General features: G+C 38.4%; 1 protein-coding gene across 2 annotated transcripts in view; it reads right to left on the bottom strand.

Annotated features, from left to right (window-relative positions):
* VCAN (versican) overlaps nucleotides 1-27497 on the bottom strand; it is a 401734-nt gene that overhangs the window by 213711 nt on the left and 160526 nt on the right. For both annotated transcript variants that reach the window (XM_044064259.1, XM_044064260.1), the window contains one exon: nucleotides 26607-26900. In XM_044064259.1, coding sequence (XP_043920194.1) covers nucleotides 26607-26900 — 294 coding nt within the window. The remainder of the gene's footprint in view (nucleotides 1-26606; nucleotides 26901-27497) is intronic.

Genomic DNA, 27497 nt, shown 5'->3' with positions numbered 1-27497 from the left:
GTCGGCTGCTCCGACGGCATGATATAATTAAATTTCCTACCAAAGAAATGCCGTGCAAAGTCAAAATGGCATTTGATAGTTCATTTATTAAACCTAGCACAAAACCGACAACCTGTGACGTCGTGGTCTGGGCCTAGGCAAGGAATACAATAGGAATGGAAGTTCTTATGAGGTATTTGCTTCCCACAAGAAATGCAATTGTTAACTTTTTCTGACATCGGACTGAGGCAAGAAAATGTTCCCCAACGGGGTACTTTGAAGACTTTGGACTGAAATTCTAATCGAAAATCTCAGGTGTCGGCCGACCGGCACTTGCAAACTGCTTCTGCTTCGGGCACCGCAAGGCAAGAAAGACTGAAGAAAATGGCATTGGATGCCTCTTATCTACCCCTGGCGCACTGACGTCAGGGAAGAAGCAACAGCAACCGACGCTGGACCAAGACTTTGGAATTCAGGCTGACTGCGGGACCGCCTGATGGCAGGATAACCCAAGTGTGATGACTGCAGCAGGGTAACATGATGAACATGGGTAGGATGTGTTAGTGTTAGGAGGAGAATAGGAGAAGGTATACAAGATGGAGGTGACGGTATGGTATAGAGATTAGGAGGGGTGGGAGCAGGAGCTTTCCCATTTGGAAGAGAGGTAAGAGTGAAGCAAGCTTTTGAAGGTAGAGGGGGATTGTGTAGTTCAAATGTGAGGATGAAGGGAGCTCCATTTCCATGCTAAGGAGTAAGATAATAGGAGTTGTCCAGGAGTGTGTAATGATTTGTACACTCTGAGAAGGTTTTGATTATTAGATCTGAGGGATTGGGCAGGAAGATGCATGGTGAAGGTAGCAGCTAGAGATGGGCAATGTGAGGGATTGAAAATGAATTTGTGGGCAGTGGAGATTTGAATGTAAGAGAGATAGTGGGGAAGCTCTAGCCAATTTAAGGAGTGTAGAGAGCTGCAATGATCTGAGGAGGATTTGGCGCCTGTAGCAAACTTGGCAATTTTATTCTAGCAGGATGCCAGTTTAGTTTGGAGGGAGGCTTGAAGATTAATAAGGATGGCAGTGCCATACATGAGAGAGGGGAGAAGATAGGTGGTGGAGACAGTAAGCTTAGAGGAAGGGGTCAGAAAACGAGTGTGGTGGTAAAGCCTACCAAGCTTCTGGTGAGTTATTTTAATGCTAGTTTGAAGGTGTATATCAAACTTGAGTTGTTCGTCAATAATGACTCAGAGAAGCTTGGTATGGGAGACTACTTCAATTGGTGTCATATTATGGCTTGTTATTATGAAGGAGTTTTTATATGGGTCTACATTACAAAATTGAATAGGAAGAATGCCGAACGCTCTAATGAGAGAAAATGCCAAATCTCAAATTCCTTATTGTGGGGGGCACAGCCCCCCACACCCCCTACTAAATATATATTCCAAATCTAAGATCACACTACGGTGAGGAAAGGGTAAATATTTCACTCTTCACTTTACTAAAACCTCAATAACGGACCCTTGAGTTTCGGTAGTTTTGCTTATTAGAGCGTTCGACATTCTTCCTATTTGATTTCATGCTATAAACCCTTTTATATATTCTGGTGTTTTTGGTTGGGGAGAATATCATAATTTTGGATTTGGATGGATTAAGAGCTAAGTGATTGTTAAGCATCTTGCATGTTCATTTTAGTATTCATTTTATATTAAACTGATTGTAATGGTAATGAAATCATTTATGCCTGATGAAGGACAGGTCAACTTTATGTCAGAAAGTTAGCATTTCTTGTTATTTTATATCTGTTCCAAATTTGTATTGAAACTTTTATTGTGTATTAAAGGCAAACTCTTGTTTCTTGTTTTACTGAAATTATTTTCATTATGTGATGTTTGTTCTTGAAAAGTTTTATTAGATTATGTGTGTGGCTATAACTTATGTGAAGGATACGATACTGAGAGGGTGCATTTTCATGACTCCTAGTTGGGAAAATCTTAGTTGCCCCTTCTGTTAAATAGTCCTAACAGATGCCTATGATTGCCTGTCATAAGGCTCTTTTCCTGTACCATCAAGGCAGTGTCCTGCAAACCTTCCATCATACTCTTCACATAATAAGATGGATGTTTACATTCTCACACCAAATAGAAACTGTTTTCATTAGATGGCATGTATTGTTCAAGTGGATAGGAAACCTGCTCAAGAGATGAGAAACCTATCACCAGAAATTCTATTACACTAAATGTTACAGGATTTCTGCTGATATCACCAGTGGCCTAATGGTTAAGGTGTTTGCCTTACAAACACAAGGTGCAGGGTTTGAATCTCACAAGGGATAATTGGCTAGGCTTAAAATGGCTCGCAAGGGCAGTTAGCCTAGTATGAACAAATTAATTCCTCTTTAAGCAGACCTAACCTCTGTTCTGGTTGTATAAACAATATCCCAAACTTACCATATTAGGGATGCCCCATTCTTACACTTCTGTTGGAGCATATTGCTCTCTCTCTCTCTCTCTCTCTCATTAGTGTACCTCCCTTGGAAGAATTACTTGGTATTAAGGTTTTTAGTTGAGGTGCATTACACCCCAGGCCTCCTAGATGTCTTACCTTATTTGTAATGGAATGACTGACTAAATCTGCTTTCGTATTCCACTGAATTTACTTACTTGTAAGATACTTTTCATGTTGGCAATCACCTCAGCCTCAAGAGTATGCAAGCTGAAAGATCTGATATTGTCTCCTGCACTATAATCTTTTATAAAGACAGGGAGGTGTTGTCTAGCAAGCCTTACTTTAAAGAAATCTGACAATTTACATTCATTTCCAATCTTTTATTCTTAATCTTGAAAAATACAGTGTAGATGGTATTACAACTGTGCCTCCAATAAGTTAATTTTGGGATTATGTTTATATAACCACAAATATTAGAAAGCTTGACTTACTCTTTGTCTTATTTGCTCATAATAAATCAGATTTTAATTTAGGTAAACAGACCATTTATTAGTTTTCCATTTGTACTGAATTTTATCAATAAGTCTAATGCAGGGTTGTGTTGGAGGTCACTTATACAGCTTCTTTACAGGGGTAAAAGCCTGTGATCTTTATCATCCTGTGAAATTTGTAAATCAAAAGGCTGATCTTTATGTACACATCCATCAGATGTTGCAAGGTCGGCTGTCCTTGTAAAGCTAGACAGGAATTTGTAACAACAGTACTTCAGAGAATGTTAGTTAGGTCAATGTCCTCTGCAGAAGACACATACTTTTCTGCTCTACTCATAAGAACTGTAGCAACATAAGTGCAAGAAATGAAGCAATACAATTGTGTCAGGAATAAATCATAATAGCAGATAATCAGCTTTATTTCTGCCCCTGCAGTGTTACTTCCTTCCATCCATCTAACAGTTACTGCAACTGTGGTTCGGTGAGAGCTTTTTTGTTTTATTATTATTATTATTATTATTATTATTATTATTATTATTATTTAGTTTAATCAGGCTTGTTAGTTTTAGTGATTTTTGTTAGCTTTCATGGAGATTTGTGGAAAGATATGTTATTGCGGTATTGTCAGATAATGGCAGCCCCATCTGAATAATACATATACTGAGGGCTACATGTGGTATGTACATTGGGGGCCCTATGTGCATTTGCTTACTGTCAGTAAGGAGACTCATTCCTTACTTTGTGCATTAACTTTGCTCAGTAGTCTACATATTTGGGAATGGCTGGTATTGATTATGACATAAAAGCATAATATCTGGCAGGGACATTTTTTTGGCCATTGCCTGTGATAGAGTGGGTGGTGAAGTGACCTGCAGCGGCATGATGCTTTTATGTTCAAATGATGGATGGTGAGTGCAATGTTCACCATGTAACTATTCTGCTAGTTCGGAGGGGTTTGTCTCCAAAAACATACATAGATACTTCTCTTATATTCTGAATGGCACCCATAACTTTCAGGGTACATGACAGGCAGCTGTTAACTGACAAAGGTGGTGGGGGGAGAAAGACAGTCATATCCCCTGCTTGGAAAATTCTGAAATCAATATTGTCATGAATATGTGGAATACAGAGAGAGAAATAATGGTGAAAATCTAGTGTTAGGACAAGTACTTTGATTTTAGAAATCACTGACAGAAATGTGAACAAATGAGCTTCAGTGGATTTCCTTTAGTTTAAATCATTTTTCCCCACAGGAATGCTGCATAATTGCTTGTGGCAGTATATCTCCATTACAAAATTGGTCTCTTGCAAAATAAAAACTTGTCAGCTGTTGCCAACATACCTACAGAGTAAGTGCTTTCAGGCGTGGATGTTCTAACTCAGAAAGCTGTAGTGGAATACTCTGGTCATAATAAAAGTTTTCTTTTTATAATGATTTCAGAGTATAACTCAGGTAAAGCTTTAATCCACTTCAGAATGAAAGTTTATTTTTATCTCTTCTGCCAAAGGGTGTGTCTCTTTATTTCAAACCAGGACTGTGGTATGCTTTATAATTTCAAATAATTATATCCAATACACCAAGTACATTCTTGGTTAGAAGAAGAAAAAAACTAAATAAGTAGATCATCATTCTTTATTTGTACATGAGAGTAGATCATAACTCTGGAAAACCTCAAATTCATAACCAAGGGCAAAACTCCAGCATGTTCCAATCCAGCTGGAATTTCAGGAGGAGCCATTCATTTTGCTTTACCAATTTTAGATTTTGAGACTCAACTGCTCCTTTCTTTTGGTCCTGTAAAATGTCTGTCTCCCATGCATGTGACTGTTTAACATTTATGTCTTCAATTAGTAATAACGTAGCCCAAAGTAACTGGTTAGGTCACAGTTCATCCGCGTAGTACTGTCTCCATTTAAAAGACCTGTTATTTTGTTTGGGGATTTCAGAATACTGAATGCATGGATTACCTATTTAGTCATTTATTCACTAACTAGGTAAGTGGACTAGTCCTAAGGGCTTTTCAGTTGCAATAAGAGATCAAGAAAGCAAAGCAATGCATTAATAAAATACAGTGTTTAAATAAAGACAGGATTTCAAAATACAGCAAAATATTAGGTTCAAAAAATATTACTGTATACATTATTAAGTACATGCCACCCATTACAACTGCATGATTTTTCAGGGCATGGTTCATGATTTTAAAGCACACATCATGGGTGTAACTTCCACTATGATGCATGTAGATATGAGACAGTGCAGTGCTGTTATCAGTGGAATTTCAACAAAGGTTAAAGGTCAATCATCACCTGGAAGGTATACAGTAATACTCATGCTGCCTGTCCAGTCAGTAACCAGATTAGATCAGGTACACCTGACACTACAAGTTTATCTGTGTCACAGGCACCTAGCAGCCAGTGACCTGATCATATACATAGTGAAAGTTTGGGGATTTTGTTTAAGTTTCTGTTTCTGCCATGAAACACCTGTATAGCTTAAATAAGATGTCTTTTGAATGTACTAACTAGATTATCTTAAAGTGAAACAAAGAAGAGATGGAAAACACAGGTGCTGAGCAGCCGTTACTTGGTATGTGCAGTACTTCCTTCCTTGGCAGCACTGTATACTGCATTTCCAGGGACAGGGCAGAATTGTGGGAAAGGTATATCAGAAAATAAGCTGTTCCTCCAGCCACAGTGACACAGACTGTATCACCTACCTCACCCTTCTGAAAGGGAAATGGATGAGTGCCAATATGTGTTATAGTAATAGATTCTAGACCTGCAGAGATGAAACAGGAAATCACAAAATACAAGGTATACAGAAAAAAGGTCTTTTAAAGTTCCTGCTCAGAATGTAGGTAGTATATCTAGCTTGTAAAACACCTTTTAAGCAGAATGAATGTTTTGAAATGCTTTGCTATAACTTCATATGATATATATAGGATCTCCATTCTCCTTTTGATACTCTATCATAGTATGCGTGCCGTATTGCATTGATTAAAAGAGAAGCAAGAAGACAATTCTTAATCTGTGACTCTTGCTTAAGATAGTAAGATATTTTTTTTTATTTATTCATTTATTTTTAATTGTGCAGAAAACAATCTCTGCCGGGTTATTATAATCACAGTGGTTTATTTTATAGCTAACCAACTAAATACCAATAGTTGTAGTGCAGGTCCAAAAGCCACCATAACTAAGTCACTACCCTCATTTAGCTTTCAACCAGTCCCTACAACCCTTATCGGTACTCTACTTAAGAAACTAAAACCAACCAGAATTGCTGTGGATAATATCCTGGCTGAGTATCTACAAAAAGTGGCTGAAGCCATAGCCTACCCAGTCTCTATACCAATCAATAGAACCATATCAGAAGCCACCATCCCCTCCATTGGGAAGACATCCTATGTCATTCCACTCCAAAAAGGGGGTAGTTCCACTGAATTATCAAACTACAGGCCCATAGCGTTCTTATCACCCCTGTCCAAAATTGTGGAAAAGTGCTTCCATAAACAACTTCTGAAGCATCTTATTCAGACCAATCTTCTGGCCAACTCACAACATGGCTTCTGACCATTCCACAGTACAACAATAGCTCTTCTCTCCTTCTGTAATGTTATTAATCAAAACTGCAACAGTAATAAGCTTACTTCTGCCCTCTTTCTTGATCTGTCCAAAGCCTTCGAAGTGGTTAATCACAAATTACTCATACACAAACTTGAAACTATCCCCCTCAAGGTCCAATCTATCTAATGGTTCAAATCTTACCTGAGTGGCAGACAACAGGCAGTCCTGTGGCTGAGTAAACTATTTACACTTCTTCCCATTATCCTTGGGGTCCCTCAGGGTTCAATACTAGGACCCCTATTATTTTCTATATTTATTAATGACCTCCATAAGGCCAGTCCAACGGCCACCTGCATACAATATGTAGAAGACTCTACTCTAATTTGCTCTGCCAACTCCCCATTAAGTCTGCAGACTCTTTCCCAAAATGTCTTTAACACAGTCAAAAATTGGGTATGCAATAGATATCTCCTCCTAAACCCCAACAAAACAAAACTCCTATTTTTTCTCCCACTCATAAAGCCCCCTCCCCTACATTGACTATAAAGTCTAACAATGGCACTGTCATAGTCCCAGAACCCTGTACCAAACTCTTAGGGGTAATTGTTGACAGTAACCTCAAGTTTGATATGCATATAAATCAAACCATTAAAAAAGTTAACAAAAAAACTCGTCTCTCTATACAAAATCAAACCTTTTCTCACTCCAACAGCTAGGACGGTTATTGCCCATACACATCTACTTTCCACCCTCCTTTAAGCTTCCCCCCTCTTCACAAACCTGAGTAAGTCTGAACTAAATAAACTCTCTACCTGCTTTAATCATATCGCTAGATTTGCCACTGGATCCACATATCAAACACACCACTGCCTGAACCTACCGACCCTGATTGACTTGAACTACCTAACCAAATTCAGCTCAATCAGTTAATAGTAGCCCATAAAATTTTAGATCAACCAGGAAACACTCCTGTACTGACAAACATTATCACCCCTTACAGCAATCTCAAAGTGCTTTGCTCATCCAACAAAAATCCTAGTTCAGACAATCAGTACCAACAACTCAGCAGGAGATTCACTCTATGCTAACTCTATTGGCAAAGTCTGGAACTCACTTCCTGCTGAAATCAACTCCATGTCTTTCCTAGCCCAATTCAAGAAATGCCTAAAACAGTATCTAAAAATGAGATGGCTTTGCCACTGTGCTAATCCTGACTAATGCCTTCAATAGAATCAAGTCATACATATGTCTTCATCATTACATTGTTTTTCCAGTTTGAAAAACAGAAACACTGTACTTTTGTGTAATACTGAAGAAATTACTCTGTGTATCGGAACTATGTTTTTCTCTGTGTATATTGTTGCTAATTTGCTTATTATTTATTGTTTTTAATAACTTTGTGGAACAATTGTTAAAGTTACGTGTGGAGCTGTTCTCCCCAGGACTCCGCTGAAAATGGACATGTATCCAGTTGGACTATCCCGGTCAACAAATGTAAAATAAAAATAAATAAATAAAAATAAATAAGAAGGGAAAGATCGCGTATATTTTATGCATAATTCTAGGTCCAAATTGTTTCACACTGATAACATTGCAAGCATTCTAAATGCATGAGGAATATGCTGGTAGTTTTAAATAATTTTGGTGCACACATTGAGTGTTGATTTTCAGTTATAAATTCAGGAGCTATATTACTGTCATTAAATAATTTTGTTCCAAAGGATTGTTTCATTTGTATCATATGAAATCATATTCCAAGTTAGTTCTTCTATGAGTTTGCCCCATTGTGGTCATCTGTTCCTGCCAAACAATGTAATATGATATCCTTCCCTGCTCCATCCATTGAGGAATCCTAACAACCAGCTGCTCACCTGCTTAAGTCCCCCTCCTTCTCCTCCTAGTTACTGTCCAGTAACCACATTGCTACTACAGCACAAACTACCAGCCCATGAACTCGCCCTCTACATAACTGGGCCACTGATGACAGTGGCAAAACCAATGTGAGAGGATTTCATGTTTTCTATACTGAAAAGTTAAGGAAAATTTAAATTACACGCAATTGTGGCTGGTTTGTTTAAAATTCTACGGATGATAATTAATCTGAAGGGAATGCCTCAGTTAAAGATCAGTTCCTTAGATATGAAATCATTTTTATTTATTTACTTCACAGGCACTGTCTAATAAGGCAACTTGCTGTGAATTATGTAGTCTGCAAGCTGTAATAAGGTGCTCAAACCCCAAGACTACAGGAAGAAAGGTAAATCAACTAGCTAGCTATTACTCCACACTGTGAGGGTTTAAAGTCAAAAAGATTCAGGAGAGAAACTGCCCAGTAGTTTGAGATGATAAGCAGAGGTGAAGAAAAAATTGTATAGTTTGTGCACAGCAAGAAAGGAAGGAGTGAGAAAGACAGTGATGTAGCACTCCTTCGGCAGTATCAGTAAATGGTACACAGCAGATGTCACATGTTGGGGGAACTGGGCAAACCAACATCATCTGATATTTCACCAGCCACATGGAGAGATTTTACATCTGTAAATACAGCAAACATAACACATTAGCTAAAACCTAGAATAGCCTATAAGGTAGTTCAGACATAATCTAACCAAGCATGATAAATATAGTTTGTCTCAGCAGTCTAAAATGTGTTGAGTTGTAAGCAAATACATAAAAGCAAGGAATATAATAAAGCCAAATAGATTGTCTCATTATTTACATATTGCAGTCATTTTCAATACAGTGAGCTGATATGATGTTCATTTTATTATCAATGCTAGTGCACCTATCAGTTCTATTGTATGGCAGACATGACTTGTTTCTTTATGGAATGAAAGCGCCTACCACTGGAAATGAGACACCAAGCCACTCTGGACTTATATAAAACCAAGCTGAAAGAATGCCTCATCAAGGAAGCTATTTACACTGACTTCCAGGACAACGGTTAAGAAGACTGTATGGATCCACACCCCTTTTATCCAGAAACAAAGTTCTCATGAGTTACATCACCTGTAATGCTACTGTACTATTTATTTTATAGCTTCAAAACTTCCTTCAAGTCTAACTTCTAAGTGGTACAAGTCCAATCTTAGCATGTACTGCACTCTATTGTTAATCCAGCAGCTCTACATACTGCACTTAGTACTTTTCGTAGGTGTGTGTTGTCTCTGCATAACTCTGAATATTGTAAATTGTACAATCTTCCTTTCTTTCTGATCTTTGCTGAATGTAAATTCCATTTAAATTGTTTTTGACTGCTGTTGGACTGTAATTGTCACGTAATCAGGATATACCTTTCACTTGCATTATAAACTGCTCTACTTTATTAATCACTTAGGGTCATGGCTGAAAAGGGCCTGTACACCAGTCCAATTACACAGTTATTAAAAAGAGATAAATTAGCAAAGAACATAAGCAGGTGAGTTCAGAAGAGGTCAGATTTAGTCCAGTGGCAGGCCACTTTGCAGGAAGTAAATGTATTCTACAGTTTCATCTCCCTCTTTTATCAAGCCAGAAAGGCTGAAACCACAGGTTAATAGTTATAGCAATTAATATTATTGTAAAATGTTATATATTGCACCTAATATGTTTAAATAAAATCAGGGAGTAGATTCTGTGAACCACTGTTAGGTGTCATGTCCATTTTGCCTTATATTTACATTACTCTGCAGTTATGATTTGTAAATGGTGATATTTATAAAAAATTGTGAAAAGCACAAGACCGACTTGTATTGTCTTGCATGGTACAGAAGGAAAACATGATTCTTGAAACCTGATTGGCAAGTAAAACCTCACTACTCAGTTGTACATTACCTTGCAAATAAGCACATTTTTTGGTTGTGGCCTATGCAAATTAGACATTTGCATGCCAAGGTCAATCTCGTTAATAGGGAAGTTGAGTATTTCATTGATTCAAAGATGTCTGCACCACAGAACTTCTACAAGAGATGCTCATGGCTATTAGAGTCATCATATCCCATCACTTCAGTAGAGATTACAGTTTCCGTAATGAAACAGACTAGCTGCATGGCTTGGCGAAATGCTGCTGCAGTCTACTGACAGGGGCATCTACCTGCAAATGTTAACACTATATGGTAAACGATTCAGAAATGTTGGCAGGAAGGCTTCTGTGGCATTCAGTGGCATGATAATTATGCACATCTCTGAGCTCGATTGTAGCCGAGCAGCACAATTTTGCCAAAGGGAGCAGTGTGCACTGTTCAGCCATGACAATGTTTATGATTATTGCCAATAATCGATTCATATATTCTTAGTATTTGTTTCACTTTCAGAAAGAAATAAAATAATATTCTATATTTTCCTGTTGTTTCTCATTTTTCATCATCTGTTGATATCTGGCCAGACAGCTGAATTCCATAAGGAAGTACTTTGTGTGAAGATTTTTCCTAGTGATGTGAATAAAGTTTTAGCTGCAGTTTAAACAAGGCTGTTTCAGTAATCTCACATGATGGCACTACAAGTAGTTTGGATAGCAATCTGTGACATTTTTAGTATCCCTGATACTGGAGGATTAGACACCTCTCATCATTCTGAAGGGATTTGCAGTTAGGTTTGATGGAGCAGTGCAGCGGCTGGATGGGCAGGGTTTGAGTTCAAGTCACTCACGAAACCTACATGTGTTTTAAGCAGTACAGTGTGCTGTATTAAAGCAATAGAATTTGTTGTGTTTCAATGGCTTACCAATGGAACTACAGGTATCGTGTCAATATGTGGGCCACACTCTAGGGAATGAATACTGAAAAAGAAGCATCACATAATTGTATATATTCATTTATATATGTGTGTGTGTGTGTGTGTGTGTGTGTGTGTGTGTGTGTGTGCGTGTGTGTGCGTGTGTGTGCGTGTTGGTAGGCGGTACTGCCACCCATGCCAGAAAGTAAGGGAGTGGATGTATGACTTGTGCCAGCACATCTTGCTGGAATTTTGTAAATAATTTTATGTCATTTGTATATCAAACTGATTGGCACAGATGATTGTGCTGAAAGTGCATTTGTGAAGTTTACTTGTGTTACAATGTATCAACAGTGCACCCTGCTGAAATTAAAATAAAAAGTACATGTATTATTGTGACTGAATTAAATGTATATCTTTTAACAGAGGACACTGGGACAGCTAAGGTTAACCAGAAAAATAAGGGAAATGTAAATGAGCAGTTAAATCATTAAAACAACACCCCACAGAGCTGAAAGGACCAGAGATATTGGGTCTGGAAGAAGCCTTTGTTCATTAGCTCAGCAAAAAGAGTGAAAGCTACAGGCACTGCCATAAACATTTAGATGTGTATTGTAGCCATCTATGCTAAATTCTTGTCTCAGTTTTAAAGGGGGTTACTGTGAATACCTAGAATCCGGTGACCAGGTGAGATCATTCTGCAAGCCATCTTGGACATTATATTTTACAGGAATAATCTCTCAGAATGTACACTAGAAAGACTGCTCACATTGCTCATTGTGCCTTGCTCTTATCAAGTAACTTATTAGGGAATAGTAATTCTTCTAGATTCAGTCAGAAATATAGTGAAGCTTAGTTTAGAGATTGTGTTTCTTTATTTGCATGAGCCTGTCCATCAATGTTATTTTTAATATTTCGTGTTATTTTAACTCTGTGGTTTACTGTGAATACCTATTTAGTACTTTCTTGTTCTTTTATTATGTATTATTAAATATATTTAAACTTTTATTGTGGCTGGTCCTTGTAGAAAGTATTTAACCTTTGAAAGTGTTTATATTTATTTGGTGACACTGTGTGGGCCACTCCAGAAAGCCTATCCAACTGGATCAGCTGCCACCATTTGTATTAGTATTAATATTACACAGTATAATTGGACACCCCATTGTTAAGGGCTTTAAAGTAGCTGATTGTGGAGTGCTGGTGGCAGTAATAACTACCTTATACTCTGGGCAGAAGGGAGCACAGCAGGTAAATCCTTGCCAGCCTTTCCTAGGTATGTGTGCGTGTGAAGAACCACATCTCTGAGTGTGTGTGTCAGCTACTTGGGGCAAGGACATGAAACACTGGGTTTACAGAGAGGGTGTTAGAGAACTTGGCTTGGACACTTGGCTGAGGACCTAACCCTACAGCTGTAACAGTGGGGGGGGTGGGTCTTACTGGGGACCTGGAGGGTGACAGACAGAGAGAAATACAGACCCTGGGGCTGAGTGTGTTCCTTGTGTGCTCTTAAGGGAAATTGTGCTTGATGCAGAGAGCTGCATCTGGAAATACTGGGTGTATCCATTTGTATCCCAAGTGCACATCCCTATCCAGTCTCAGTGGTGAGGATTCAAGCTCCTTGATTAATGGCCCAGGGAGGGGATGTCACAATACACACACACACACACACACACACACACACACACACACACACAGACACTCACAGGCACACACACACACACACACACACAGACACTCACAGGCACACACACAAACACACACACACACACACACACACACACACACACACACACACACACACACACACACACACACACACACACACACACACACACACACACACATATACACACTCACACGTATGTTTATATATGAATTTGCCTTTCATTTCATAAATTAGACTCTCATACACTCTCCTGGCAACTTGGCAATTAAACCCATGAACACACCTTCTAAGACTGATAAACTGGAAAATACCTCTAACATACATTACAAGCCTGTTTTAATTAATAAAACTTCAAGTTATCTTTCAAAAACAAAGAAATATTTGGTGTTAGCAAGTAACATTAACATGCATTTATTCATTATACCTGCTTTACCTTTTGAATCTTGAATCGTTTGTGTGAATTGTTAACAGGCTAAGTGAACTGATCCTATAAAGATCTTTATCCCCCATAGCCTATATGCCATCAGTAAGCATAAAGGCAATATGTAGGGACAACTACACTCTCAACTTCAAGTTCACCTTAGTATATTCACTGTCTAGTAATTAGGGCAGCTGACTAAGTGCAATCAAACGGCATTTCATAAGGTAAAAAGCTGCCCGAAATTCTATTCAAATGAGTTAAATCATGTTTTTATGTTAGGGAAAGTCCTCACACCCCCTCATTTATGGAGTTGTGTGCTCTGCATCCCTATTTATTGTAATCATCTCCAGTTATAGCACTACTAGGTATAGAAAGCAAACCTATATGCTGGATTTATAAAGGTTACCACATAGTGTACATTTTCTGAATTCAGAAGCATCCTTACCACAATGATTGTGCTGTCTCTTCACTCAGAAAGGTTACCTTTGTGAATCTGGTCATATGTCTTTTGTCTGTGCACATGCAACTAACAGCAATATAGCACATTCATCCTTCTTAAAGACCGAGGTACAACTGATGCTATATTTCAACTGAGAGACTTCATTGTTCAGGTGAAAAACAAAAGACAATTACTAGAGGTTAAAAGGTCGCCTGATTTGAATTCAAGTGGGAATTGTTACGGATTTCCATGATACTCACATATAATGCATACCATGTCTGAATGCAAAGATGCTAATATACTTAATAGCTTGGTCCAAAAGCCAATGCTGAACTCTATATCATTAGTTCTGAGTCTGCACATTCTGAACACACCTATTATGAGAGGAGATGATCTGTCAGCTGAGCTTCTATTTGTAGAACATTCTGTCAGACAGCTGTGGCACCAACTGGACAAACTTAAGGAAACCCAAGTATACTGAAGATGCAGTGGGAATTCCTAGCAGATGCTTCTACACAAGATGCTTCCACCTCAGAAAGAAGTTTGCTTACACAGTAGGGGAGTTCACAGATGTACAATAGGGTTGGATTCTGTTCATGTCTTCAGTTACTGAGGCAGCAACAAGTACATGTAATTTATACATCACCATTCCCTGTCATGCCACTAAACCCAGTATCCCCTAGCATCCCCGGTAGACAAGAGGGAAGAAGGAATTTATCAAGTTAAAGAAACAAGCCTTCCATTAAAATTAGCAGGACAGTGTCTAGATTTTACTAATAAGTACTGAAACACTCTACAAAGATAAGGCTTGTATGCATGTATGAGGAGTCCAGGTTAGTCATGGAGAATGACTTTCAGATGGCCTTAAAGACGTTTTTGAAAGCTAATTATTGATTCAGAAGAGAGGGTGAGACCCTGTCCATGCTCATTTCCATAAATCTGGAGAATTTATGACCTCAGCTAAAGTTATTATCAAAAGATGGAAGGCACAGTCTGAGGGACTCCTGGGAGCTACTTTGTTTATATCCAAAGAAGTTTATTCCATAAAAGAGGGATTCTCAGCTGTGTGTATATATATATATATATATATATATATATATATATATATATATATATATATATATATATACATGCATACATATCTCTTGAGCAAGTTTTTGGGTGTTATTAGTTTTGCTGATGCACAGAAGGTCATATAGGACTGGATTCCTCATAGCTCTGTAGCCCTTACAGAGGTCACCTCTTAAGTTGGGCAGTGATCAGATTGTTGATGAAAAATCACAATAGGCCCTAATAATGAAGCCAGCAGACTCTGTGCAGAGAGATTGCTTAACTGACCTTTATCCTTTAGTGGCAGGTTGCATATGAGAGTGTATAAAATGTCAAATGGCTCTAAAAGGTTGCAAACTGGCATCCGTATAATCCACAGGATTTTGCTTTAAATAAAATAGCACAATGTCAAATTAAGTAACTGTATACAGCCGTTGAATGAACTATATTAACAGTGGTAGTCAACAAGGATGTCATTTAACAGTAGCAATTTAAATAAACTACTTCACAGCATGATGTGCCAGCTTGCAGAGTCAGCTGTTTAAAATAAATAAGACCATTGTATCTGCAGTGTAAGGGCTGTCTTTTTCTTCCCACTGATGCAAGCCCTGAGGCATTTTTCCCTAAGAAAATGCAGAAGACTATTTGTACCAAAAAGCCAATTGTCTCATCAACATCTGGTGAGTTGAAGGGCCTGCTTATTCTAGGTATTGCTTGGTTCTTTTTATAGTAATTCTGAAACTGAAGAAAGCAATCCTACAGCTGGGATAACCTAAATGTTTTGGGGGTGCCTGGTGCTGAGTTTGCAGGCACCATGATTTCCATCTCTCTCTCTCTCTCGAACAGCTGCTTTGCTGACTTCTTACAGAACAGTAAGAATGACTGCCTGCATTCAGAATTCATCTCAAATACCACAGATGGCAGTGGAGTGCTTTAACTGTAGCATTTGTTGTGGACTATGGCCTTCTACAAATGATTTGACCTCCTCTGTTTAGCTTGATCTAGATGCTTGGTGGGATAGAAGTAAGTTTTTCAGGAAGAATTACAGTTGTGTTTTAACCTCAATCAGGGCAGCCACGGTGGTGCAGCGGTTAGCGTTGCCACCTCACAGCAAGAGGTTCTCCAGTTCGATCCTCGGCTGGGGTGCCTTCTGTGTGGAGTCTGCATGTCCTCCCTGCGGTTGCGTGGGTTTCCTCCAGGTGATCCTGTTTCCTCCCACATCCCAAAGACATGCAGTAGGTGGATTAGACACTCTAAATTGGCCCTAGGCATGAGTGTGTGCATGTGTGTGCCTTCTGTGGAAGGTTGGGCACTGGGCTGGCAACTCAACACCATAAAATTCCACTGCCAATCATGAGCGGACAGGTGATCCGCTGTGGTGACCCCTAACTGGGAAAAAGCTGAAAGAAGAAGAAGAAGACTATAGCAAGCAAATTTGTGCTGTGAATTGAGCATTGATTGCTGAGAGCAATTATATCAGTTGGAAAACTAAATATTTTCATATGTTACTCCCAAAACTTGCAACATATGAAACAATTACATAAGGGGTACATAGAACAAAACTTCAGCACTCTTATGTATATTCAAAAATAGCTTAATTGTATCATTGGAATTCTATATCAGGACAGTGCTTTGCTGATTCCTAAGCTTGTCTGTAAAATTTTGTGGCAAGTAGCCATTGACAATGCCCCTAAGTATCCTGAATAGGAAATCACTTCTAATAAAACAGTATGCTACTTCAAAAAATAAGGTTACAAATGCTTTGACCCTGATATTATTACTGATTTACTATTTCTTTTTTATAATGGATATCTTTTTCACTACTTAAAGTTTCCTCTACATAAATGTAGGGGGTTAAGGTTTGTTTTCATTTATATAAATGTATGATTACTTATGTCATACGTGCTGGTTTAATAAAGACGTTTCTTGTTTAAAAAAGGGACAGGAATTCAATATATTATGTAATGTTGCTTAGGTTATATGATATATATAGCAATATATGCGAAGTATAATGTTTGTTAGTGTTAATTTCTTAATACAGTCTGATTACTTTTGTATAAACATAAAATTGCATGTCACAAGTGATAATTCAATAAAGGTGTAATTAAAAAAAAAACAAAAGTGACCCTCTATCAGGCCATGATAAGAAAATTAGCATACTATAATGGTTCCATTAGCAGTCAGTGTCAATTTTGCAACTGCACACACCTGTGGTTCTATAAGATCAAAATTCTACAGGTTCTAGCCAGTCCAGAGGCATAGAGAGAGAAAGCCCTGACTACAGCCCAGCCAACCCAGGTTCTATTAGTGGCTAGTGCGGCTGACAGAAGAGCAGGAATGGATGGAAGTGCCCATCCTTGATGGAAGGGCCCACATTCATAATGCTCCATAAGGGAAAGCGTGGTTCATAAAGGGGATTTGCTCTTGGATGCACTCAACAAGCTAGGAGAGCTGGGAAAAGGGAAGTGGGAACATAATGTAAATAAGTAAAATAAATACATAAATATTGCAGCAGTGTTCTATATGAAAGTACACGATTCTAAAATAAAAGATTAGCAGTTAAGTTTTACTATACACACCACAAAAAATCTGTGCATACCACATAAAAAATACGATTACAGTAATTTCATTGTGCTTAACCTTAAAGCACATGGCAGAAAATTAAATCATAAGAAACAAAGAAAACTGACATCATTCTCCAAAACCACATTAACATGTGTTGAACAGACATAAACACCTTTAGGCACAGCATTGTTTACTCAAGCACTCCAGGTTCTCATTTTGTGAACATTAGCACTTTAAAGTCTTATCCAATGTTTGTATTTATTTACTTTGTTTTAAAAGGATTCATTACTCACTGCAAACATTTTTGGTGGGATGTGGGTAGATGATTGGAACATCAAGTGGCAGCTCATTAAAGGCTTGAAACCTAACCATGTCTGGAGTACAGGTCACTTAGAAAGCTCCGACTTAAAACTGGTGATAATCGCAGTGAACCCACACAGTTCTGAGGATTAAACTTCACTTTGTAGTGGGGCTTAAGGTAAAAACTGGAAACACAAACTTAAATGAGAGCACACTGTCTTCTAATGTTCTGTCATCCTAGCATGTTTTCTTGGACTTTGGGATTATTTATTATTTGCAAAGGTATTCTTTTACCTCATTTCTTGTTGCACATCCACTTCTGCTTTGCAAACAGCTCTAAGAAAACAAGAAACCTTTGTCTCTTTTTGCCTTTTACCACATGCAATGCTGATAGCCTGAATGCTCATAGCCACAAGCAGCTGTCAGACAGCAGGAAATGGGAAGCACATTTAAACTGGACATGATTTCATAGAATTGCTCTCCACAGGGATGCAAGGCAAAGTGCACAAGTACCCAGACATGCTTCTGTCATATTCTGTCCTCATGATGTGAAGTAGAGCACAGAAGCTAGGAGAGCAGCATTAGAAAGGAACCGTGTACTCTGGTAAGAAAGAGAAGACAAGTGCATGCCCTCTGGAGAGCTCAACTGGAAAATTCCACAAATGCTAAGGATTTTCCAGTCATCGGTATTAACTCACTATTCTGAAGGTGTACCAAAGTAACAAGAATTTACTTTGCATGGATCCACATCTATCAGGCAAGGGGTTATCTGATTGGGTCAATGCATTCACTGAAAGGCAAAATACTAAAAATATTTATATTATTTCAGTTTGATTCACTCACACTGTAGGTTCTTAAGTGACCGTGTGTGTGTGTGTGTGTGTTACATCTACATCACATGTCAGCAACTTGTTAAAGGAAGACCAATTAATTCAGTTTGGAATTACACCTTAGGTTCATAGGTTCATAGGTAGGTACTAGACTATCTCCCGAAGGCATTTATAAGCCTAGCCAGAATGTGTTGGCTTTCGCCACCCCGTTAGATTAGTTTCCTGAGCCTCTGTCCAGCAGAGCCACTGAGGTGATCTCCGGGGTAAACTTGCTGTTTCCCATCCACTCGTCAAGGTTTCTCTTGAAGAGTGTTAGCGAGGAGCTCTGCCTAATGTAGATTGAAATCTTGTTCCAAAGCATGGGAAGTCTCTGTGACAGGACTCTATCCCTCCAGCACGTCCTATTTACTGTTGTGGTGAGGTTTAGATCCCTAGAGCGTGTGGCTCGAGGGGATAAGCTTTTCTTTAGGTGGAGCATGTTGATCAGTTCTGGGTTGGACATGGCCTTGTTCGTCAGGCAGTGATCACCTCTGAGTAGGCGGTATGCAACCGAGTACAGCTGGAGTTTCTTCAGCTGAGCTGCGTAGGGCATCTGAGGCCAGTGATCCTCTTGGTGAGGTATTTCTGTGGTCTTTCCAGCTGTTGCAGGTGCCTTGTAAGATACATCCCAAATGGGGCGTTGTACTCTATGATGGTTCTGATGAGCGATGAGTAGAGGGGCACAATGACCTCTTTTGATCTGGATGTGAACCCTTTTGTGATAAGGTGTGCCACGTAGAAGGATTTTCTAACCACTTTGGCAATGTGATTATCAAAGGAGAGTTTACTATCTACTTGGGTCCCCAGATCCCTTATTACGTCTTCCATATTTAGGGGACTACCACCTATGTGGTAGTTTGTGGGTACTTTGTTTTTTCCAAAGGGGATGAATATGCACTTTTTGGCATTTAGCTTGAAGCCATGATTTTGACACCAGGTGTTCATCTCAGTGAGACCCGTTTGGAGGATGTCTGTGTCAGCCAGAGAGTCAGTTATAGCCCCTAGTTTGCAGTCATCTGCGAACTTGGTCAGCCATAGTCCTCCCGTGCTTGCCTGTACCTCTGAGAAGTATATGCCGAACAGGAGGGGTCCTAGGACTGAGCCCTGGGGAATGCCACTTGTAACTGGTTTAGAGTCAGACCTAGCTCCCACAACTCTTACCATGTGGGTTCAGTCCGTGAGCCAGATGGCAACCCATCTTGTGACGTAGGGGTTTATGTTCAGGCTGGTGAGCTGAATGGGGAATGGTGTCAAAGGCCTTTGCGAGGTCTAGGTAGGCTGTGTGTACCACCTTTCCCTCATCTATAGCCTTGGTAACTGTCTCAAAGAAGTCCACCAGGTTTAGGAGGCATGACCTGCCCTTAACAAAGCTGAACTGGGTAGGGTCCAGTGTTTGGAGGCTCCCAATGTCTCTGTTAATGAGTTCCGTGATGATGTGCTCCATAGCCTTACAGACCAAGCTAGTCAGGCTTAAAGGGGGATAGTTCCCGGGGTCTGTTGTGGCTCCACCTTTGTGGAGTGGAATAACCATTATTGAGTGCCACTCTATGGGTACATAACCTGTGGGGAGGCTGAGTTTAAACAGTGTGTTTAAGTGAGGGGTTAGTTCATTTTGAGCTTGTGTAGGATGCAGCCTGGGACACCGTCCATTGATGCTGTGTTTTCAGGAGCTCTACATTCTTCTGGTATGGTTATGGGCCCTTTTGGGGGTGAAGTTTGCGCTGAACCTGTCTGCCAGGATGTTGGCAATATCAGTCAGTTCAGTGTATTCTGTACCATTCTGCACTAACTCCAAGCAGATCTGAGCATTGCCACTTAGATTCTTGACATAGCTATAGAATGCCTTGTGGTTATCTTTGGAGTCCTTGGCAATTTTTTTTTTTGAAACTCGCCTTGGATGATTTTATGAGGGATCGTAGTTTCTTGCTGATACTGAGCAGGGATGTCTTCCCTTCTTGGGATTTTACTATTTTCTGTACTAGTTTCCTCCTTCTATTGTATAGCTTGTTTATGGCAGGAGTCCACCAGACTGGTTTCCTTTTCTTGGATGAGTGAGTCTTGGTTTTGCTTGGGATAGCACGATACATGCATTCTTGTAGGTGCCTGTAGAATGCATTAGTAAAGGATTTTGCAGCTTGGACAATGTTATCCTTTAGCATGGGGGCTTTGAAACTTTCCACCTCAGTCTTAAGTAATGTGAGGTTTGCTTTTGAAAAGTTTTTCACAGTGGTTTCCTTGTCCAGGGGTGGGGGCAGAATGTGGATATCCTTGCTTTTAGATTAAAATATATTCAGGTTTTGAATTTAATACAGTTGTATTTTACATCAGGATTTTATTATTTATATTACAATACAATTCATAATACTAAACATTTACCTCATTCTGACAAGCAAATGAGAGTACAGTGATTAGTGGTTTAAAATGCAGGAGGCAATCAGAAAATAGGCTTTCCTGTTGGTACCATGGTGAGATAGGGATAAGCAAAAATAGTGTGAGACAATATCGAAAAGTACATCTATCACTGTATTGGTATATGGTGCAGTATAATGCTTGTGGAAATGAAGCATGCCAGCCAAAAAACTGAATAAAAAACCCTGAAATACAGAGCTTTTGATTTATTTCACTTCATGCTTATGTAATTGGTTACACATCTTGCTCATTCTCGAACCTTCTGAATTATTCTCACCCGTTTTCTTATTTAGCTCCCTGTTATAAATTTTTGTTATTTCAGCATTGCTTTGAATGTTAGTCTACATGATATAACTCCTGTACTAATTCTGGACCGCTGTTATTAATGTTGGCATTAACAATTGTTTGTACTAGCCCCTTTGAATTTACTAGTGTACATATCCCGTGTAAAATAGGAGATACTGGATAAGCTTTGTCTGTAATAGATATATTATTCTGTCTGAGTGCATCTGCTGGGCTGAGCTTGAAATAGGCTCAGCTGGATCAGTGCCCTACCTTGTAATAAAAAAAAAATGACATAAAATAACTAACTAAAATACATCAAAATAATACTTTTCTTAACATTTTGGGCCTGTTTTATTTCAACAGCTTGTTAGACAGACAGACTCCAGATTCACCACAGTTTAATCATTTACCCTGTTTTGCATAGCCTGTGTACCTGTTCCAGGGTCGTAACAGGGCAATCAGTAGTCCTACAGTAATGTATGTTTGTCTTTCATTAAAATCTCTACATATCTAATGACACTGCACTAGTCAAATGGAACGGTATTTACATCCTCACCCCCTAGACATACATTATATACAGGGAGAAGGTGAAGCAGCACATTTTTTTGGAACATTAGCTGTTTAAGTAGTTGCCAGTAAGCAGGATGTAAACACTTCGGTAAAAGTAGGAATGTAGGGCAGCCATAAGAATGTACCCCCTTCTGTTTCTCTTTGTGCAATTCAAGAACTAGTGATCAATGTGTGGGAGCCGCAAACAGATGAGACAGCAGCTCAAATAAAAATTTGGAAGCACCACAAACAGGCACAGAGATTTTCTAGTGCAACATAAAGAAACTGTGAGATAGAAGTGAGGACTTGCATAATTCAGCCTAACCATGCAGGGGGTCTACATTTTTGAAAATACAGGAATCCACACATTAACATGCTTTGTGTATGCAAATCAGTCTAACTGAGATAAATTTAAAAAGGTCTGACCAGGGTTTATTATGGCAGATAATTTGTATTAATTTGATAATGAAGTAGTGCATTTCACTAGCTTACATTTGTAGATAATATTGTATAACACATCACTGTAATTATTTCAGCTTTACAAATGTAACTAAATCCCAACAATGACTGAAATGGCATTTTATGTATCAGATCATTATCTCAGTCAACAAGTATTAAAGAAATGATCCTTCCAGATGCCGATGCTTTTTGTTTATAACACGTCTCATGGCTTACTTCATTTCTGATCTTTATTTCCACGTTATCTGCATCTTCCCAATAAAATAATTCTATGGCATGACATTTTGGCTCTATGCACAAGTGATGATTTGCACAAGTATTTATTTTTCCAAGCTGAGCAATAACAACACTGGTGATTAAGGAGACGGAGAAGGCCATAATTGTTAACTCTTTCTTATTCTAAATCCCAGGACCGGAGAGCATATGCTGAAGTTAATACCTCACAAACTACAGATACATGACATGCAATGCTTGCATTATTCAAGGCCAGGCTTGCAAAAACTCAGGCATCAACAGTATCAGCAAGCAGGGAGGGAGAAAAAGTGTCATTTGAAGGCCATGGTATATAGACAGTGAGATCAAAGCCTGGGGGACACAGAAAAATACCTTGCATATGAGGGACAAGACATAAATTGCTGCTGAGATCATTTTTACAAAGTGTAAGGCTACATACTTCTCAACCTCTTAACTCAAGAAATCTGGACAAAGCCTAAAATCATGGTAGGACAACAGCTCAAAAATAGGCACAGATTTTAAATATTGCACTTACAATGTTAAAAAGTTGCTAGAGTTACAGAATTTGTTTTACCGTGCATTTTTCTGAAGGATATGAAGTCTGAAACTCAAATGTATGTCATTATTTAGTGGCTTCAAACCCTAATGATTTGCTAACAAAACAAAAATGTTATCAGCAACAGACCAAATAAAATGAGGTGAAAAAAATGGTCAGTTGAGAAGTATGTAAAGCTGTCTCTTCTCTTTTTATGCAGGTGTTTATTTATGCTGTGCACTACTATACTATATTTCTTTTGGCAAGGGTCAGATATACTAGCCACTGGAGCTAGTATTTTCAAACCAGATGGCTTTTTTGTGGCATCTTAAGTTTCATTCCAGTTATACCAGTTCTCATGTATATCAAACTCATACATACATAGATGCACACATACATACATACGTATATGTATGTCACATGTTTTTTATAGAAATTTTAACCTGATTGCTATGTAGTGTTCATACATTGTAACACTTCACATTTTCATGACTGGGGTGTAGTATTTATATAAATAACATTTCACATTTTTTTTAATTTTATCCTGATTGGGGATACAATGTTTCTATACATAATACTTTGTGTGAATTTCTTGGAATTTTATCCTGCTTGAAAAAGTAGAGTTTTTTTTTCCAACACCTCTCTTCTCTATTCATTTCATACAGTTATCTGGGATGATGTTGTTTATTGTGGCAGAATTATGTCTGAGAAGTTTCCTTTTCAGGAAATTCATGCGATAATGAGTAAATAAACAAAAATACATTTGCGTACTTAAGAAACTGAATGAATTATAATGTAAAAGGACTTACTGTTAAGTGATATCTCTTTTGTTTGTTTTAGATTAAGCTGTTTGTGTGTTGCTACTTATCCCGCAAGAGTCAAAGAGACTAGACTGCTTTTTGCTCCTGTTGGGTGTTAGGTTCATAGGGTGAAAATTACTTGCACTTTCTTAAATCTCTGCTGTGATGAAGTGTCTGTGCTTTAGCACTCGCTACTACTGAGGTGAAACTGTAGGAGCTGTTTATAATAATTTTTTTATCGTTTGTAAAAATATTGTAGTCATTCACAGCTGATGAAGAATACGTTTTCCCTATAATCTACTTGCAATGACAGAAATAATGGTTTTTGCATGGGTGTCACACCGTACTCTCCACAGTCCCCTAATATGGTATATACCAACTGCATCACTGCTCTTCACTGGAAAGAAGGTAAACTCCCCAGTAAAGACCACTGCTTTTTCATGCAAATTGCACCTAAGAATCTAACTTTCTGTTACATAATAAAAGATGATTACTTTCTGTTGCAATTGGCTGATGAGAACAACAAGAAAAACCCAGCCTAGCTAGAGTTTTCACTGGGTGATACCTTAAACCTCCTGTAATAGAGGCACATGGAAAATATGCAAATGACCCCTTGAGGACATCAAGCTATGTGGCTTCTGGATGTTCACAATTTCTTTTTTAACTTTCTAAGTCTTTAGGGTTACTTTCAGGCCAATAAAGCCAAACCTCACTAGCTGTAGACATGCATGTTTCATCCTTTTTATTGACCTTGTCAGCATAGCATAAGTGGATAGCTTGAATATACTTTAGAAACGTAGGGTCTTTAAACCCAGCTGATGCCCACAAAGATTAAAGTGCCTGCATTCAGAAGCCATGTAACTGAAACACTTGATGTCCTTAAGGGGTCATTTGCATATATCCCATGGGCCTCAATTGTAGGAGGTTTAAGGTATATAACTCATCTGAGTTTTTCTTGCAGTTTTTACTGAATGATTTGTCTGTGTGACCTTTTTACCCTTTTGTTCAGGTGGTGAGAACCTGATCAAGTGGTTACCAATTACCTGTGGGAGGACCATTAATAAATTCTAGATGGAACTTATCTAGTAATATTTGTTTACTTAATTAACACGAATGGTAGAAAATGACTCCTTTTTTAGAGGAGGATCATGATTTGGTTGAATAACTTTATGAAAGTCACATAGCTTTGTGAGTGGAGATAGAAATCATCTATCTCAAGACTACTGAATAAATGATGAAATCAGATAATTACCTTAACCATCTGTAATAAACTGCCAGAAAAATGCAAAGATCTGGCACCCCAAGTATTAATCTACCAAACTGTGGAAACAGCAAGGGCTGGATGCACTGTTTGCTGGCTCATTGTGGAGACTGTGAAAACAGGTAGTACAGGCAGATCAGATAATGGCTGTAACATCAAAGGCCCAGATACCTTGCCATCACAGGAAGAGGTATGCTTTTATGGTGTTACTGCATGTCCACATTGTCTACCAAATATGACAGGAAAATGCCCCCACTCCAGGTAGATAATAGGCAGTTTAGTCTAGTGGTGTCATGCCACAGCTTTACAATTAATCATTCCAATGTGCCACGCCTTATGTCACAAGTAAGGAAGCAAATGAGTCTTACAAAAACAAGCATTTGCTTTACTGAACAGATTTAAGTGCAAGAAGGAATACTAGAGCAGAAACCTTAGAAGACATGAATAATGAAATATAAATTTAATAACTTATTTTAAGAGCTGGCACTTAAGCTGCAGAATTTCTTTTAAACCCACATGCAGTGCTATGATGCATTAGTTAGTAGTGCTACTTCGCAACTCTTGGTTTGGTGGTTCATTTACTGGCTAGTGTGCCTTCTCAGCAAAGTTTTGTGTTTTGTGGACTTTTCCTGTGCAGTCTGGTTTCTCCACATGTGTAAAAAAGCATTTAGTAGTTGAAATTTTACATATTTGTGTGTGGGTGTGCAGTCTTTGAGCAGTGCATGTTTCATGTATGTGTGTGTGTGTGTGTGTGTGTGTGTGTGTGTGTGTGTGTGTGTGTGTGTGTGTGTGTGTGTGTGTGTGTGTGTGTGTGTGTCTGTCTGTTTCTGTTTGAACATTCTGCTATAGGATGGTATCCTTTCCTGGATTTGGTTTCTACGTTATACTCACTGATTGATGGATTAGCCTTAAATTCCCTAAAAATCAAAAATAAGGCAAAGCATTTACCAGTATGAATGAATATTCTATAATTAGTCTAATTTGGTGGTTGAGAAATATTCAAAGTGGTCAGCAAAAATACAAATCTTTGCAGAATTCATGAAAATATTCTTCAAACTTATTTCTAGAAGAGATGGCATACTCAGTGCCATAAGCATTTCAGAGACGACAAACTGGAAACCAGCAGTAGGCAGTCAGAACTGCATGTGGTTTAGCAGAAATTCTGCAGCTTGAAGTTTAAGAACTTTATTTTAGATGTTATGCATCAGAAAATGCAGACATAAAAGAAGATTAAAGTATGTGCGGTTATACAAGATTAACTTTCATGTTTACTGACAGATGTTGCATCAAAATTATATGCTGTAGTCATACAACAATGTTAACTTAAGGGTTGGTAGGAAAATGTATATTTTCAAAATGTTTGCTTAATTTTAAAGGTCTGTAGACAGACTGGGCAAAGCTAATAAGCAATGAATACTTATTAATGAAGACATAAAAAATGGCTAGCATTAAGATTATTATTATTATTATTATTATTATTATATATCATTTAAAATTCTTATGAAATAAGGATGGCTAAAACACCCAGAAAACACTACAAGAAAAGTAAAAATGCAAAATACAGTTTACCATCCTTGACCAAAAAAAGTAAAACACCCACCTTTAAAGCAGTAGGCATCAAATTTGCTGCTAGGAAGAGGAAAAGCTGTTTGGTTTTTATAGCGGTACAAGGTCCTGACTCCCAGCAAACCACCTCCACATTGAATCCTGGGAAAAGAAACAGGGTGTCTAACACTTCCATCAGACAACCAGCCGTAATCACAGCGATCAAAACCCTTTCTCCAAGCTGCATGGAGCTGCCCTGGGTTGGCAAGCATCGCATCCTTCTTCTGGCATTCAAGCCTGGCTTCTTGAAATGTCATTTTCTCAGGAACAGTAATGTGGAATAATTCACCTACAGGAGGAAAATGTGGAAAGTTATAATTGTAGTTTGTTACTGTGGCACTCTTGCCCTATAACTTAGGATTCACATTATGCTAATGTATGAACCACTGCATCCTTTCATCCTTAACTATTTGCGTTCACCACAGTGTTGCTGTACCCTGGGTATCACTCAGTAATAATGAAAAACATCACCAAGTTACTTAATGCCCTCCCACCACAAGATACGACTAAATGATTTGACTAGTACACACATATAGGATGATCTTTGTTCAACCAATATAACAACTGTCTTTGTAAATGGTTAGTATATAGCTTTTAGGACTAAAATTTGTCCTGCCTTTCCTCCAGTATGTCTGTATTCTTCGAGGAAACTAACAGATACTGTATGTTAATCATTCTATGAATTCATGTTCGCTGCAACTCTGTATGTAATAGAAATGCAAATAAGAATGAAAGCTAAATGCATAACTTTTCAGCATCACACATTATAAGATATGCCGCCCATAATGGCTGTCAGGAATTCTCCTTATTACAGGGAAATGGCAGTTTTCCACACTGCTCAATAAATGCAAAAGCATAAGTGAAAAATAATTTACGACACCCTAGA

The sequence above is a fragment of the Protopterus annectens genome, chromosome 2.part2 (genome assembly GCF_019279795.1).
Source record: "Protopterus annectens isolate FY-2018-M chromosome 2.part2, PAN1.0, whole genome shotgun sequence".
Lineage (NCBI taxonomy): Eukaryota > Metazoa > Chordata > Ceratodontiformes > Protopteridae > Protopterus > Protopterus annectens.
Note: the sequence above shows the minus strand (reverse complement) of the source record. Positions and strands in the feature narration are given on the sequence as shown.